Source organism: Caloenas nicobarica, chromosome 7 (genome assembly GCF_036013445.1).
Source record: "Caloenas nicobarica isolate bCalNic1 chromosome 7, bCalNic1.hap1, whole genome shotgun sequence".
Classification (NCBI taxonomy): Eukaryota; Metazoa; Chordata; class Aves; order Columbiformes; family Columbidae; genus Caloenas; species Caloenas nicobarica.
The window spans coordinates 3,798,359-3,815,954 of record NC_088251.1 but is presented as its reverse complement, the minus strand read 5'-3'; the positions used below and the strand labels follow the sequence as shown (position 1 = coordinate 3,815,954).

Here is a 17,596-nt window from a genome sequence, read left to right as displayed (position 1 = left end):
CAACTTAAAATGGCAAAAGCCCCTCACCCAAACACCAACATGCCCAAATGACAGAGAAGTAAAATCCGGTTCCTTGGCTCTTTTGCTCAGAAGGAAATCAGGGTTAGACCCTTTCCTAGTGTCCTGCTGAGACATGAGCAAGGTCAGGCCCTGTCTCTGCCCCTCCTGGGTCCCGTTCCAGGCGCACACGTGAGTCAATCCCAGCTTCGCCGTGGTGCTGGGTACCTGTGATCGCACGCCGGATTTCAGTAGCAGCAGCTTCTCTCATCTCTAGTGACGCCTGCTCGCTGTACCAAGCGGTGTGCGGAGTACAGATTAAATTAGGAGCATCTTTCAATGGGCCTTGAGCAAAACTGGCAGCAGGGAAAAAAAAAGATTAATCAGTGTTTAAAAAGAGGATAAAATAAGTTATGAATGGCAAAAGGCTCCTGCCAGCCCAAAACGGCCACGGATACAGCGGGGAGGAGGCACGACTCCAGTGCAGGGCACGAACTGAAAATGCACCAAAGAAAGAGCCAACAGGGCTGAAAAATCAACCTGCTGGGTGGTTGTTCATAATGTTCCCAGAGGAATAACTGCCTGGGGGTGTCTCGCAGCAGCCTGAGGATGCGGGGTCAGGCTGCAGGTCACCCAGCACGGGGTGGACATGGGGGCTTGCCCTCTGTCGGAGCGTAATTTCTGTTTTTTAAGAATCATTTCTGAAAACACAGGCAAACTACTAGTACTACCCCACTCTGTGGTAAGAAAGCTGTGCTCCCACTTACAATCACCCCCTTCCCAGCCAGCAGCAGCCTGTGGGCAAAAATGCCCAACACTCACACGGTAAATTTGTTCTCATGGACTACCAAGTGCTTCTTTTTTTTTTTTTTTTTAGCTAAACACAGGCTGATTTCTTGTTTTAGGCTCTCAGTGTCCCTTTCAACACCCGTAACCCTGGTGCCAGCCGAAACGTGATGGACGCTGCGAGATGCCAGGTCTTTTCTCAAGTCAGGACCACTCCCCAGCGCTGGCGCTGTGGGAGAAGCTGTCGTGCACCCCGCGGACACGTCACAACCCAAGAAAAAGCCAGACCTTTACCTAAACGGTTCAGACTCGTGCACGTCAAGCGCAGCCCCTCGTATCCGTCCCTCCTTCAGGGCTTGAGTTAAGGCCTTCTCGTCCACCAGCCCCCCGCGTGCCGTGTTCACCAGGAATGCTCCCTGCCTCATCTGCCGGCAGCCGGGGAGAGAGATAAGGGTGAGTTCGGTGCAGGGACCCCGTCCTGCCCCTGCCCTGACACACAGCGGGTGTGCCGGGTGCCTCTGGCCAGGACTGCGCCCACTTTTTGTGCTGAGTGGCTTTGCTCTTGTCCCTGAGCAATCCCCACCCTGGTGCACGTGTGTTTTCTACGGGAAGTCCCCACTCTAGCTGGTATTGGCAAGGAAAATCATAGAATCACTTTGGTTGGAAGAGACTCTTCAGATCATCGTGTCCAACCATAATGTAAATCCAGCACTAAGCCATGTCCCTAAGAACCTCATCTATCCATCTTTTAAACTCCTCCAGGGGTGGTGACTCCACCACTGCCCTGGGCAGCCTGTTCCAGTGCTTTACAACCCTTTCTGGGAAGAAATTGTTCCCAAGATCCAACCTCAACCTCCCCTGGTGCAACTTGAGGCCGTTTCCTCTTGTCCTATCGCTTGCTACTTGGGAGAAGAGACCGACCCCCTCCATGCTACATGGGAACAGAAGGGTTGCTTACCTGGTAGCACGCTACCCCTCGGTAAACACTGCGGATGGGCTGTTGGGTGCAACCAGCTATTTTGGAGGGAGCGCATGGGCACTAAGGCGCTGTCTCGCTTGGCCGTGACCGCAGAGGGCAGCAACGATGCTCAGAGTTTGCCCACTGAAGAGCAGAGCGCTCTCCTTGGTTGTGCACGCGAGGCAAATTACCTGCTTAATCGTGAAGTCGTTGATAAGGTGGTGGTTATGTTCGTTAAGGTTACAGTGCAAGGAGACACAGTCGCTCTGGTAGAGCAGGTCCTGGAGCGTGTAGACCCGCTGGACTCCCAGGGACCTCTCGATCCCGTCCTGCAGGTACGGGTCATAAAATATCACGTTGAAGCCGAACGCCTTGGCTCGGACTGCGACCGCCTGCGCAGTGCGACCTGTGTGCGAAGGAAAGAGGGGGTAATTTAACTGATTTAACTGATTCCCACTTTCACCTGGCTGAGCTGCGCCATGGCCTGATCCCCAACCTGCCGTGAGGGTCCCTGGGACCTCCTGGGCTCCCAGGACGGCTCCCAAAGGGACATCGGCTGGAGGGCAAACCCACACTGCCTTGCACAGAGAGGGCTGTGCTTGCCCTAGCAAACGTGAGATGTCGTGTTAAAATGTTTAAAAAACAAATAAAATGAAGCATGAGGCCATTGGCACCTGCCAGCTCATGGTCACTGGAGCAGGTGGCACCATCTGTGGCCATGCAGGTCTGGTGGGGACAGCACAATGTGCGGCTCAGCCCCAATAACGTGCAGCTCTGGACATTACAGAGAGAAATAACACTCTGCGGCACTGCGTCCAGCAAGAAAAGCCGAAAAAGGGAAGAAAAAAAAGCACCGCCTTTTTTAGGCAACTTGTTTGTGATAGGTCTTTACCCAGCCTCTCAATGAACGCCTGGTTAATTGGGCATGACGAGTACAACTGTCGTGGCTGGGAAGCAAAGGGCCAGCGCAGCCAGTGTGCTGGGGGGGGGTGTCACTGGTCACCCTGTCTGTCCCCGCCACCGGGGCTGTGTAGGCTCTGTGTGCCAAGCCTCAATTATTTACTTATCTGTTAATTTTTCCAGCTAGCAGTGGCAGGGAGGAGCAATGTCCCCCTGTGCAGGCACACGCCTGACACTGTCCCAGTGCAGCAGCGACGCACGGTTGGCGTCAGCTGGGTGCCTGCACGGATGTCACACGCTGCCACCCTTGCCCTGGGCTAACTCCAGTCTCCTGTTGTAACCTCCCCCACCTTGCCTCGGTTTCCCCATTTAAACATGCTTATACACCAGCTTTTTGCACTAATTAGCCCAGGGCTTCGCGGGACAGCAGCATGAGGCAAGTGAGGGAAATGGCAGCTGTACAGAGAGCAAGTGGAAATAGCGCTGCGGTGTTTGTACCCGGTTCCTGGCCAGGGCTCCCCCAGCGGCAGCCAGAACTGCTCCCTAATCCGGCACCTCGCCAAATCTCCTCTGCTCACATTTCTGCCACTCTGCGTGTGTCCGGCCACCAAGTGCTGAATGACATTCTGCTGCCCAAACACGCCTTCTGAACCTTTGTGCGATGGCCGGACTTTGCTCGCAAAAGGGATGTCCAAGAGGGCCAGCAGCAGGTGCTGATGCTGAAACTCTCTATTGCTGTGGGGGAACTGAAGGCAAACTTTGTTTTACGCAGCCCTGCCACTATGCAGGGCAGAACGGCTCACAAAGAGCTTGTTTGATGCAGCCATGACTTGGGGATGGGATATTTTGGGGGAGGACAGCAGCGCTACCAGGTGTGGTGCCTCTTGGGGCACTGCTGGGTTTCACCAGTGCTCCTCCAAGGACTCAGCCAAGGGGCTCCTTCCCCAAAAAAACCACTGCAAGATATTCTCCCTACTTCATGCCAACCCACAGTAGTAGTTCTGACTTTGAAAACACTCATTTTAGGTCGTTCCCAGGGCAAAGAATTGGGGCTGAGCCTCCCTCAAAGGCTGAAGCTCGGCTGGCAGCACCCCAGCGCCCTCGCCCAACGTACCGAAGCCGATGAGGCCGAGCGTCTCGCCGCGGATGCGCGCGGCGCCGGAGGCCACCTCCCGGATCTGCTCCACGCTCTGCACCCGCGTCCCTTCCCGCAGCGCCTGGTAGAGCCACGTGTTCCGCCGGTAGAGGTTGAGCACGTGGCACACGGTGGAGTCGGCCGTCTCCTCCACGGCGGCCGAGGGGATGTTGCAGACGGCGATCCCTGCAGAGGTAACAACTGCGGCTCAGGGGGGTAACAGCCCTGGCAAAGCAGGGCTCCTGGCCCTTCACCCTCACATTTCCCAACCAGCCCGTCATTTGTTTTAAGCATTTGGAGTAAACTTTTTCCAAGGACATGCATGGTTTGTGTACAGCAGCCTGAAATCTTTGCAAAAGCCACCGAAACCGGTAACGCTCAGGGTTTCCCTGCACCTCGGCATCTCTCTGGAGTGAGGACAAGTGCAGATTCCAAGGGTGACAGCCACGCAGAGTAACTCCAGGAGCAAAGGTTTGTTTTACAATATAAAGTCTTATTCTTGTTCAGAGCAAGATTAAATCACGCTGGCAGAAGTCATTCCTTTTCTGCAATAAGACTCTTCAACCATTACATTATTTAGGGACCAGTAACTTGGTGCACCCGAGCAGGATGGTGGCACCAGGTCGGCTTCTCCTTCCACCACCACGTGCCAAAACATGCAACCCAAACAACCGAGACCCCCGTGCCGGAGCAGCTCTCCCAACCCAGCACGGGTCTCGATAACAGACCTTTTGTTTCTTTGCCACAAAAAGTTCCTTTTAAATTGTCATGTCTCTGCTTGGAGCTGCAGGTGTTAAATTAACGGAAAACGCCTCCCTGATCATTGTCCTGTCCAGGCTCTGGCTCAGTAATGCATGTAAGGGCTTAATTCCTGTTCAGCAGATCTATACTTTTATCTCACCAGATTCAATGCGATTTAAACACACAGTTTAAAGGGATGGGTACGTAAGTGCTTTACTGGACTTCCTCACAGTGGAAGGGGATTTTCTGAATATCTTATTCTGTCCGTATCTCCTACTTTTTCACGGTTTACACTCAAAATCAAAAATCTGCTTCCTGTCCCCCTGCCAATCTCACTGCTCCTAGGAACCCATTTTTCTGTTTTTGAAACTGTTTTTCACCCTGTGACTGTTTGAAAGACCTACAGAAACCAGGAGAAAACTGACCGACTCTACAGGGGGAAAAAACCCACCACCAGCCAACCCTGACAAGTGTCCACCTCTGCCTTTCAGGTGACAGGGACACGATGCTCACGCTGTTCTTTAGTTTTGTGTCCCCAGGAGCAGGAGCTCCCGGGACAGGGAGTTAAATACCCACGGCAGATGGTTCAACACCAGCACCTTCTTCTGGGGGGTGTCTTCTCGTGGGTCAAAACGGGTCCCACCAGCCCAGCCCACAAGACACAGGCTGTGTTTAGATGCTGGTCATTTATTGACTGCACAGTTTAAAAACTACCTTATGGAAAGCAATACCAATTAAACTTTACGCTACATTTGTGGGTAGTCATTACATCTGCTACTTGAAACCATATCATTTGGCCACCCAATTTGCCAAGTATAAAAAGAAGGATTATACTGCGGTATCCCATTACTCTATTCGTTTTATTTTTCCTTTCTTGATGTTCGAAGCCTCAGAACATTGTTTTAATGGATAATAACAATAAGAGTTAAAAACTTGAAGAAACCATTACATTGAGAAGACACTGTTCTCCTCTCAAAAAAAGAATAATTCACTATATTGAGAATTGCTTTTTTAGGAATGACTATTTGAAACTCTCTTATCGCAATTATCCTTGTAAAATGGCTCACATGAAACAGCAGTTATTCCTTACTTCCCCAGAGATAACCTTTAATACAAGATATCCTAAACACTACTGCAGGACTCTGTGATAGACTGAATCTCGGGATCAGATGATCAAAACCGGTGGTAACTCGGCCGCTAAAATTACAGATACAACGAAGCTCTCCCAGCTGGGGGTGTGCAGATTGTCAAGGGCTTTGCCAGCACGCTCCGGTGGGAAGCAGCAGGTACTGGTCCTGGTTTTAAAGACTTGGAAGGACACGGGAGGGAATTGGGGTGCAGAGCTGAGACCTACCAAGCTCCCCCGCGGCTTTGATGTCGATGTTGTCATAGCCACTGCCTATTCGAACAATGACCCGTAAGGCCTTGAACTTCTCTAGATCTTCTCGAGTCAGCGTGATGGTGTGGTACATCATTGCCCCAACAGCTTCATTTAATACCTGGAACAGAAAAGAGATGTCAGGAGCCACCAGGACACCTGGAGGGGACGCCTGCAGCTCCTGAATCAGGAATATTACACAGTAAATTATTCTTTTTTAGTGCTGACCTGCTGTCTGACCCAGGCACGGTGCAAGCTGACACTCCACGTATCAGCAAAACCATCCGGTGTGTGACCCACCGATATCAAAGCCATTCCCTTAGGGAACGGATGGGATGGATACCTGAAAATCATGATGTTACATCTGAGAAGACAAGGCAGAAGAAAACTGAGCCTGTGGCTCATCTGGATCTTTCCCAGGTGGTTATCTGCTAAGCCCTCTGCTTCCAACCAGCAGTAATTCTGCTTTTAAAAAAGGAATTTGGTTTTACGGCAATATCTGTTGGTTTTGAACATGACTGTGTGTCACTCATAACTTCTTTGGCATGTTTCAAGTTCAAACACTTGTCAAACTGTTCACATTACCCTTTTCTGTATGTTTTCAGGAGTAACTAGAAAGATCTGTGTGAGGCTGCACAGTCACATAAGGCTGCACTTTATCCCCTCCAAAGAAGATTCAAACCTCCAGTAGTTCTCACCATAAGCTACCTGAGTGCTCTGGAAACACAGGATCTAGCCAAATTCTCCAAGACTGGCTCGTCTATCATCTGCAAATGTCTCATAAAAACACTCTGTCCTTTTTCCTCCACATTTAATATCTGAGGTACTATCAGCACTGACGTTTTTGTAGTTCTCTTTCCCAGATCCTGGAAGTGGCTTCTCATCACTTCAAACCTCATTTGAGTTATCTAAACATGAACAAAGAATAATTTTAAAAGAAGTATTTACAAGAAGTTGAGCTTCCAAGCAGAAATACCCGTCCACACTGCAGGGATCTGCCTGCACGCTGCCCGAACCTCACCCGCTCACGCTGGGCAGAAAGGAGCTGCTGGAGGTGCAGCCAGCGCCCCAAGAGACCCACCAGCTGCAGAACGGGACGGTCTTTACAAAACCAGAGCAACTGTGCTGCACCCCAGGGAGGTGCAGAGTGTTGGTACTGCTGCACCGAGCAAGCAGACATCAAAAAAATGAGAAACGTTAATAATAATATTGATGTAAAAAACCTGATGGTAGGAGATAAGGTGACTTTTTTTTTCTTTTTTTCCCAAAATAATATGTGGCTTCTAAACCAGCCTCGCTGAATTTTAATCTGCAGCAATGTCTGGTGATGTTATCTGCTGACGGTCTCCACACGTAGCTTTGTACACTTTTTGCTCAAGAAGAACTGGGAGAGGAAGGGCAGAGCTCACGGTTCCCCAGCCCGGCACAGCCCATGTTACCTTCTCGTGAATCTCCTGAGTTGATTGTGCGTCACAAAATGCAACCGTCGCCAGGTCCTTCAAAATGGGCATCTCCACCGTGCAGTCCCTCCCGTCCAGCAGTGCCACCAGGGGCCGGGGGTGCATGGGGCCATTCATGATCTGAGGGCGAATACCTGCAAAGAGAAGGAGCGCGGATTTTACACCGACAGCTGTGGAAAGGTCCCCTGGGCAGCACTGGTCCCTCTGTGCGGTTCGTGCATCGGGTAAGGGGCAGCAGCACATGGTTTCGGTTTGCAGAACGAATTTCGGGGGGTGACGGCAATGCAATGTGAATTTTAGCACAAGGTCTGGATTGCTCTCTGGGAGCACGGCTTTGGTTTTGCGCCAGCTGGAGGGAAATGACAGCGAGGCTTGCTCCCCAGACAGGGATGGACAACCCCATGTCAAGTTACAGGGATGGATCACTGCTATGCACATCCTCACCGACACAGGCTTCGTTTCAAACAAACCGCGTAAACCAGTGCTGCCGGCATCTTCAACCATTTGATTTAGCATCCTAGGAGCGAAACCCAAGCCAGCAGTAATTTTTTCCCCTGCCTGCAGGAGGGCTGGGATTTTGTTCCACAGACATACGCTGGCACTTGGTCTGTGTTTTTTTAAGGAATGACTTTACCATATTGCCCACCTCAGAAAGGCAAGAAATCCACTGAAAAAAAAAAAAAAAAAGGATTACTGGAAAAATCACAGAAAGAGCAAGACAACGAAGACCTCCAGCATACAGGCCTATATTCTGTTATATTGCCCGCTACCAAAAGGCTTCAAGGTGGGAAGAGCGAAGCTCCGTTTACTTTGTAAAACCAAACCTGGTCTATCCCTGCATCCCGCAGGATGCTCTGAGACGTGTGGCTGGACCCGCGGCAGCGAGTTCCCGCGTGCCAGCGCAGGACACGGCTCGTCTCACGCTTACGCACACCTCGCTCTTGAAAATACACGTATTCAGGGATTGTTCAGCTGTGCTGCTTTTTTCTCATTTCACAATGATATGTTCTCTAGGCGGAGGTAAGGAAAGGAACGATCACCACCAAGGGCTGCACAAGCCCGATTTTTATATCCTATTTATTGCTCTGCTGGGGATTAACTGGTTCATTTTTGGACAAGTCACTTAGAAATTTCTATGCCTCCATTTACCGCTCAGTGTTAAACCTGGAGGTGTTTAAAAGATGCATAGGTGAGGTTCTTACAGACGCGGTTTAGCAGTGGACTTGGCAGTGTTAGGTTAACAATTGGACTTGATGACCTTAAAGGTCTTTTCCGACCAAAATGATTCTATAGTTGCCTTCACTCAATCTGATCAGAGGGTTTCCCCCGCCACGCTACATCTCAGCGATCACCACGTAGCTGGACAAGCATTGCGCTTGGCTGAGGGAACTCTGGAGTTGTTTTGGAGTATCCTGGGGGCTCAAACACCTCACATGGAGTAGTACAGAACAAATGCTACTGTCTGTGGTGCTATGTGAGTAAGTCGGACAAAAGCTGAGAGCTGTAGGCTCCTTTGCCAGCCCTCTGGCCTGGGGTCAACACCGGGAATAGTGTCACTGCAGCCCCACGTGCCAGAAAAACGATGAGGGAAAGAAACTAGTGAGAAGAGCAACGCACTGATATTTTTTTTTCCTTTTTTAAAAGGGAAAATTCAATACGTCTTTTTGTCCAGATTGCTGTAGAGTAAAGTATTAGCGAGATTTCCACCAGCTGATGCGTATGTGACAGACGTGGGTGCTACGGGCCAAAGCGAAGTCTCCAAGCCTGTGCCGGCACCAAGAGCATCGCCTCGGGGAGGGATCTACTACACTGCTGCGTCTGAAACGCGGGATACCACGTAGTGACATTCATTTTGCATGGGAAAAATTAACCCCATGGAAACAGGCAGGTTTAATGGAGGGCATTTCATGGCTCTCCGTTCCTGTTTTATTGGATCTGCTTTAAGAAATGAAGAAGCAACCAACCCAGCAGACCTGACTGAAGATTTTCAGCATTACACGTGAAGGTTTTTGGAACAGGTCTTTCTCTCCATCTTCCCTACCGAGCTCTCCATTAGCACATACTGGAAGTAATACACGATGTTTGCACGCATTTCATCCAGATGGAAGTGCAACTGTGTCAGTAGGCAGGGTAGAGTGCCGAGACGATTTGGATCACCGAAAGAAGCTTGCCATAAGCAGATAAGCAAGAATAAAAACATATACAAATCTCAGAGCGCTTACACAATCCTTATGTGAGACACTATACCACAGCTAGATTATTTTCTCAGGTTAACGAGCGAGTGAATTATAACACTGACTTAAACTCTTACTAACATGTATGATCTCCAGGGCTTAGAGCATCACCACCAGCCTCGCACACTGCAACTGCAAATCGAAAGGAATCTGATGTAGGGATGAGGCGGCGTGGGGACGGTGCCGGTGGCCACCAGGGCTGGGACCACCACGGCTCTGTCTGGGCAAGCTGAGCTTAGAGCTCGGTGCCCACCGGGGCCAGGACCATCCTCGGGCAGGGCAGTGGGCAACCAGAGGCTGGTGGTGGCTTCCTGCGAGCATGGCCCATGGAAGACAAAAACCACGGGTTATCTGAAACTTTGACATATAATCCGAGCCCCAAAATATGAGTTTTATTCTGCTGCCATTATATAAGATTCTTTGAAACTCAAATGAAACACAGCTTTTTTTTTTTTTTTTTTTAAAAACAGCATCTGTGTCTCTGCTCAGGATTAGGGATGTAATTGTGCATGATGACACAGGCTTCCTAGGCACGTCACCCCTTGCCCGCACACAAAAGCATTGTCGCCGAGGCTGAATGCTGCCTGGAACCTGCGAGGTATTCAGAGGAATGTCTCTCATTTCTCCTACTCCAATAAGGGAATTTACTTCAGCTTGACAAGGAAAGTTTTGAAGCAAATCAATTCGAGATGAAGTGCATAATGTATGGAAATTATGTTTCAATAAAAACCATTGGCAGGTTTGTGACTTAAACTGCGCTATTATTTGCCTCTCCCGCCTCTCTCATTGCCTCTCCACCACCCTGCGACTATTCTTCACCATCCTTGTTCCTACCTCCTGCACAAACACATTAAAACCAAAACATCTGGGCTGACAAAACCAAGCTCAACTCGTGGCACTGTTTTTCTTTTCAGCCGAGCTCATACAGCATGTTTGTTCTGCGTGCAACTGCTTCATTAAGAACGAGGTATGCCATGGATCAGAAAGTAATTAAACAGCCAAACACTCCCCTCCCAAATTCTGATCAAACATCGCAGCCATTAACCCTTTCGCTCTGCCAGGGGTTGCAAAAACCCTCGGGCTCGTTCCAGCGAGGGGTGCGATGCTGTGCAAGCCGGGGTGGGATCAGATCTCCCACCCAGCAGTCTCACAAATTCGGCGGCTTCCCCCACCATCCGAAGCCGATTTTTGCCAATAACGCTCCAGCCGTTCCTGTAAAGTTGTGGCAAGTATTGCTCGATCTGTGTTTTTTTAGGTATTTTCAGCTGCCCGCAGACCCTCGCCAGCATCACGGGGAGAGCTTGGTAAGGAAGAGGGAGAGGAGGAAGGGTTTATGGAAAAAAAAAAAAAAAAATTAAACGGAAAAAAAAAAGAAAGGTTTTGCAGTCACAGTGAGAACTCAAACTCCACCCCGGCTCACAGGCAGCGCCGCTTGTTGCACACAGCCCCACGTATAAAGTGCTTTTGTTTCATTTTTAATACACAAAGCCTGCTTGTCCTCTCCTGCCGCTCCTCCCCTTTGCCACCCACTTGTATCCGATCCCAATGGCACCCCTGCCAAGAGAATTAGGGAGTGCTCCCTGCTAAATGGCAGCCTTTGTGTGACCGCAAGACGGCTGGTACTATCTCACAGAAACAAAAGCAGAAGCCATTTGCCTAATTCTTATTAATCTCAGTTGCCCACGCAACGCAGCATTAAAAAAAAAAAAAAAGAAAAAAGGTTTTAAACACGTTCACTTGCAGCATATAAAAGTGCATCAAGAAGCGATCCTGACACTCGCCTGAATTACCCGTTCACAACAAAGTAGCTACAGTTTTACAGTCAACTACACACTTTATTAAACAAACAGAAAAGAAACAGGAAATTTCCCCTTGCCTGGAAAATGTTGCCTCCACATTCTTCTTCTTATTAAAAACCACACATGGCAGTGGAGGAGGAGGGAGGGAGGAGAAGGGGGGGACCCACACACGATAAAATACTACCACTTTGCAGCGCGTTGCCTCTCCTTTCGTCTACGAGGGGGTATCTTCAAACAAGCAATCCCGTGGCCCACAGCTGCAACATCTCAAGACAAATGTCTCTTTGAACACGGAGGGAAAAGAAAAGGCTTTTGTCCCGAGCCACGGAAGAATAGTCTGAAATTGCGAGAGGAGTTACGGTCACCTCCGCGCGGCTCCCAACTCTTCAGAGCGCTCCCTCCAGACTTTGCCGAAGCTTTTAGCTAATCGTAGTTCTTTCCCAGCCCTTGAATAAAATCATGTGAGTGCCAGCCAAAAAATCTTATGCTATGCACACTAAAGGGTTTGTATATGTCACAGTTGCTTTTTCCCCCTTCCACTCCCCTCCTCCTATTGACTTGCACATACGGCGGTTTCTTTTTTTTGTTCAAGTTGTCTCGAATGGATTTAATCTGTGCCACGCTGCGTTTTATGTTTGTTTGGGTTTTTTTCTCTGTGTGTGGGGTTTTTTTTAACTTAAAAAGGAAACATGCCTTTCCATGCGGAGTATATTGAAGGAGGCTCCACAAACAAGCTGATAGCCTTTGGGAGCAGTACCACGAAAACAAAGCACTGGGGGAAGGCGAGGCTGTGCTGATCTCATCCAGCACCCAGAAACGAAGGGCCAAATTCTTTCTCGATGCGTAAATCAACTGGTTTTCAGCATCAGAAACGACACTCGCTTGCTGGCAGGATTCACGTCTTCTTGGAGACGCCCATCCCCTGGGCCTGCCCGGTTTGTCCCAAAGATGTATCAATAAAAGCCATCCCATATCATTGTCATCCCCATCGCACACTCCTGTGGGAGGGAGGACAGGTCATACCTGTGCAATGCCCTGTTTCCTGAGCAAAGGGCAGCTCACGGCTCGGAGCGGTTCTTTATTTCTCTTCACGGTTGCCATCGTCATTGCCAGGGGGAGCGACAGCTAGAGACAACCCTCATCCAAGAAATAAGAAAAAAAAAAAATCTTCTTGCTCCCTATTTAATACTGTTAGTGCTGCATCTTGCTATTTGCCATTCCCAGGACAAAGAGCAGTACGAGTTAGTTAACAGAGGGATCTAGGTGGCCTTTGTGCAAACTACCTTGGATCCGTCAAAGTGATTTTCAGCCACAGAAGCCAAAAACCAAAACAGAGCACTGATGGTACACCATCGGTCCTGGCTACTACGCTTTACCCAGGAGAAATGCAGCTGTGTACACATACGCAGGCACATCGCAAGAAGAGCCAGAGGCCACGAATGCATTGCAAAGAGCAAGTTTTATTTTAGTTACCTCTCTACTGGGGGAGCTCCGAAGTTGCACCTGAGCTCCCGGGCAGAGGTGACACAAGCGGGGACACAGGCGTTGGTAAGTTTAGCCCTGCTGGAAGATCACTGGGCCTGCTGAGCTCGCCTGGATTTCAAGGCTTCAGGCAGGCGCAGCTTTCTCACAACAAAGCAAGAATCTCAGGCATAGTGATAAGGTGCCTAGAGTTTCTCACAGGCCTATGTTATCTAACACAGAGGTTCTACTCATCAAGCACACAGGGTCAGTAAAACAATTAGTGTGATATATGTGCTCTTTCTGCAGACAGGTGCAAGTCACTTGAGCGTATTTACATTTAACTAACCTCCTCGCCAAATCTTCTGCTACATTCCCATACACAGCACGTGGTGAAATCTCTCAGCAATGAGTTTAACCTGCACAGACCGGTGTTTCTCCATCACCATCCCGCTGGCTCAGACAGCATCGTCTCTCCCAGCAGTCATGGGCGCACACAGCCCTCTGCCAGGGAAGGGTCCTGCTGACCCCACGGGATGGGATGCTTCTGGATGCTCCCGAGAGTCCTGGAATCAGAGGATGGGGTCAGAAATAAGGAGAACAAAGGTTTATTTCCCAAAGCTGGTACCGAGTTGCAACATAAACATGAAAAGTCCTGACAGCCTCCCTAAAATCCAGTCTCCTGGTACAAGACAAGGGGATTCGGGCACATCTTTCTCTTGAACTTACATTGCCATTGCTTGAGCACTTCAAATTTTCCACAGATTTATGGACCCTGCTTCACAAGCCGGAAAGCTGGGGTCCTGCAGTGCCTTTTGGAGGTGGCTCAGGGTCCCCCCTCCCCGGTGGCCCTGGGCCACCCTTCCCGTGGGCTGTAAAGTGGCGCCGATGCTGCTTCAGGGCTGCACCGAGCAGAAACCTCTGGGGAGCTGTGGGTCACACCTGGGCCGGTGGTTTCCAGCTGTAGCCGTATCACTTGCAAGCACAAAGGCGTAAGCGAGTTGGGAAGGTGCCATCAAATGCTGAAGGAAAGTTTCTATGTGGACAAGGACACTGCAGATGCTGTAGGACCGAGTGGACCTCCCTCCTCTACCACAGCATGGTCACAAGTGATGCTCTTTCTTTCACTTAACTTTTCCTGTTAATAAATGCTTCTCATAATAAACGCATATGAAAAAATGAAATATGACACAGTCTTTATCTCGCAGTCAGGGGAAAGCAGGTATTTACTGTTGTTTCTAATTGTAAATATTCTGGAGGCACTTGGTACTGTACAGACAGAAGCCACACAGCCAATTTAGAAAACGACATCAAATCTCTTTTTCATAAATAATCATGGTGGGTTTTTCTTAAAGCAAAGACTGCCAAGATCCTACTGGAAAAAAGACTGTGAAATCTTCTAATTCAGAGGAGATCTGGGGTGTTTGAACCGACATCTGTACCACAGCTGGAGCCGATGGGCTCCACACTCACAGCCAGGGCTGCCGCAGGGAAAGGGGACGACGGCAAAGCGGAGGTGACTTCCAGTCCACCGAGAAAGCCCACAGGTCCATGGCAGTCCCCTCCAGCGAGGGAAATCACTCTGCAGAGAAACTCCTGAGCTCCAGAAAGATGGGCAAAGAGGCCGCAAGGTCCGTCCTCCCCTGACGGAAGGGAAAAATCTCATACCTGACGTTGGGAAGAGCCCATGCAAACTCCTGACTTCTCCAGCACATCTCCTGCCATCAGCACTCTTTTCAGATAACTTTTCAGGGCTTCCTTTAAGAATGTATTTTTAAAAAAATCATAGGAAATTCCCATATAAAACAATATCCTTATTATCCTCTTTCCCCGAAAATAAGGCCTGCCCCAAAAGTAAGCCCTAACATGACTTTTCAGGATTTTTGAGGATGCTCGAAATATAAGCCCTACTCCAAAAATAAGCCCTAGTTACAGTTAATTTTAAAAGTAAATTTAAATAGTGTCCAGGCAGTTATACATGTAAGAAGTAATTAGCTTTGGAGCAAAAATTAATATAAGATCCTGTCTTATTTTTGGGGAAACCAGGTAGGTGATACAAACACCATGATTATGGTCCTCAGCTGAACTACAGAAGCAGACAGCAACCTCAAAGAAATGCTCTAATAAAAATATGGGGAGTATATATACATGGTATTTTCTTACTGTTAGTTGAATACCTGTAGACACACACTAGAAACAGATACACGTCTTCACCTCCTTCGTGCACGCCCATTAAAGCACTGCAGTACGTGTAACCCATGGCCAACGTCACAGGGATGCATTCTTGGGGCAGGAAAGATGAGCATAAGCTTTGCAAAACTCTGGAGCACTCTTCTTGTCATGAAATAATCTCTGGACGGAACTAAACTTCATCCAGGAGCACTTCAGATAGAGCTGTGAGTATACAAACTGGCGTAATACAACAAAAAAGTAATGTAATAGTAATATGTAGCCTCTGCTGTCACCTGCCATGTCAAATTGTTGGTGTCTCGGTTATTCCCAGGCTGCCAGGTGGGTAAATCTGGGAAATCTGTATCTCTGAACACCAACGTGTGACCTGCTGTGCCAGCTCACACGTGGGTTAACAGGAGCGGGTTCAAGAGGAGCTAAGCAAGGTCTTGGGGTGAAACTCCCCATGGCCACGCAAGGCGATGGGAGATGGGGGGGCCCGACGATGCGCTGGCCCTGAGGGCTCATTGGGAAGCCCGAGATGCTGGAGTGTGGAGCAGGGGCCGGACGGATGGATGGCTGGGATGCCGAGCCCAAGGAGGCAGTGGGAGCTGCCAGGGCATGTGAGAGAGACAGCAGAGCAGATGGGAGAGGCCACAGGGGGGTGAGGATGTGACCAAGAAAGCTAAAAGAAGCACGTGGAAGAAAAAATGTTTGCTCAGAGGAGATCTGTTTCTTGTAGTCTTTTTTTTTTTTTAAGAGAGGGATGGGAAAAACCGGGGAAAAACCCCATTAGGGTTTGTGTCGTGGTTATGATTCAGACACGACATGGACTCTCAAACCGTCCCACTGCCCAGGGCTGGGCTTTGCAGCTCCTACTAAAACCAGCATGGAGAAGGTAGCAAAAAACCCAATAAATTCCCCTCAAATGTGCTCCGTTACCAAGCCCAGTGCTGAAAACAAATTGTATTTGCAGTGCTTAGTGGATGGCTTTCTTGATATTATCCAGAAACCTGAGGAAATACTTTCTCTCCAGTGCTGCCACTTCAGCTGCAGTATATATTTTTTACATTTCATACCCGTGACGTTCACCCCTAAGACACACATCCCAGACACACATCCCAGCCAGGCAGCGTCACACGGGAGGGACGACGGGTCCCTCTCTGTCCTCTTTATCCATTTATCTTTTTTCCCTTTTATCCAAATGGAAACAAACTACAGCAGTAAAAAACAAATGAGCTGCTCCAGGCGCAGGGGAGAGCCGCTGATATTAGGCATCTTTAGAAGGCGAAATATAAAAATAAAGGCTAAAGATGAACCTGCTGACTGGCAGCGACAGCCCTGGCACGGGGACAGCCTGAAATGTTGCTGCCTGAGACCACCATGAGACCAGAGAAGGGCTGCTGACAATGTACCAGCACTGCAGAGCGTAAACTTGGTTTTATCGCAGACAGACAAGCGACAGCCCTATGGTTTAGACTGGAAATTTTTCTTAAATAATAACAATAATAAAAAATGTAACCCATCAAAGCAATTACTTGGATTCAGTTTTCGGGAAGCAAGAGGGGTTGGACCAGACTAGCTGTCCACGTGCCTTCTAAACTTGTGTTTGCGCATCAATTATGAGCAATTTCTAAATTTTCTAAACAAAAAACCCCGCCACGTTGTGAGATACTTGTAGGAATTAAATTATGCTGGTGTTAGCCACTGGCGTTAGTCCTTCCCATCATGCTGGACAGAACATGATATCAATCTTATAAGTAAGACAGACATAAGGCCTTTGATACACTGCCCTGCTTTGCTGCTGGCATTTCTGAGATCTGCTGGAGGTTTTCTGTAGATCCCAGAGGAGGGTCGAGATGGTGCCAGAGGAATTTCTGTGCTGGGGAGGACAGTGGGAGCCATTCACTGTTGGCTTACAATGTTCCCTGTATGATGATGCTCCTACTACACAGATGTGCACACTGGCAAGATGGGATCGCTTTGCCATGGAGGGAACCTGGTCAGCCTTAGGGAAGATAAATCCTCCTCTCCACAACCACCCGTACCTATTGGCATCTCCAGTAATTCACTTGCAATAAGAAGGGAGAACAACCCACCAAGGATCCAGCCCAGGATCTTTCCACACTCTTTCCACGAGGGCAAGGGTAAAGTGCCAAAAAGCGGCTTGCAGCTGCCTTGGTTCCTCCTGCAACCAGCACAGATGGGCCGTGAGCTGGGGCAGGAGCTGTGACCACCCATGGAGCACCCAAAACCCTGGCCTGGGGCGCAAGATGGTTCCAATGCTTTAAATCCAGCTGGACGTCTCCAGCGTCTTCATTCAAAGCGATAAAAGGTGCAAAATCTTCAAGCCACAGGCAGTGAGTGGCCGTTTGCGGAGATGTGCACCAGCAGAAAGAGAAGCAGGTGGGTTATCCTTGGGTTGTCGCTGAGCCCTGTGAGCCACACCACGATTCCACAGCGCGAGTGATGCTTGCTAGCTACCAAGGAAAAAAGATGGTGAGCTCACTCCAGAACCTACAGGTCTTGCCAAGGCCTCGTCCCTTGTAAGACCTATTAAAATAACTTCTGGGCACTT

The 17,596-nt window shown here is 49.2% G+C and overlaps 1 protein-coding gene across 3 annotated transcripts in view; it reads right to left on the bottom strand.

The window, feature by feature from the left end:
* Positions 1-17,596, bottom strand: part of CTBP2 (C-terminal binding protein 2) — a 138,946-nt gene that overhangs the window by 5,144 nt on the left and 116,206 nt on the right. For all 3 annotated transcript variants that reach the window (XM_065638710.1, XM_065638711.1, XM_065638709.1), the window contains 6 exons: positions 7,335-7,489; positions 5,872-6,016; positions 3,756-3,962; positions 1,933-2,147; positions 1,078-1,208; positions 226-353 (listed from right to left, as the gene is read on the bottom strand). In XM_065638710.1, coding sequence (XP_065494782.1) covers positions 226-353; positions 1,078-1,208; positions 1,933-2,147; positions 3,756-3,962; positions 5,872-6,016; positions 7,335-7,489 — 981 coding nt within the window. The remainder of the gene's footprint in view (positions 1-225; positions 354-1,077; positions 1,209-1,932; positions 2,148-3,755; positions 3,963-5,871; positions 6,017-7,334; positions 7,490-17,596) is intronic.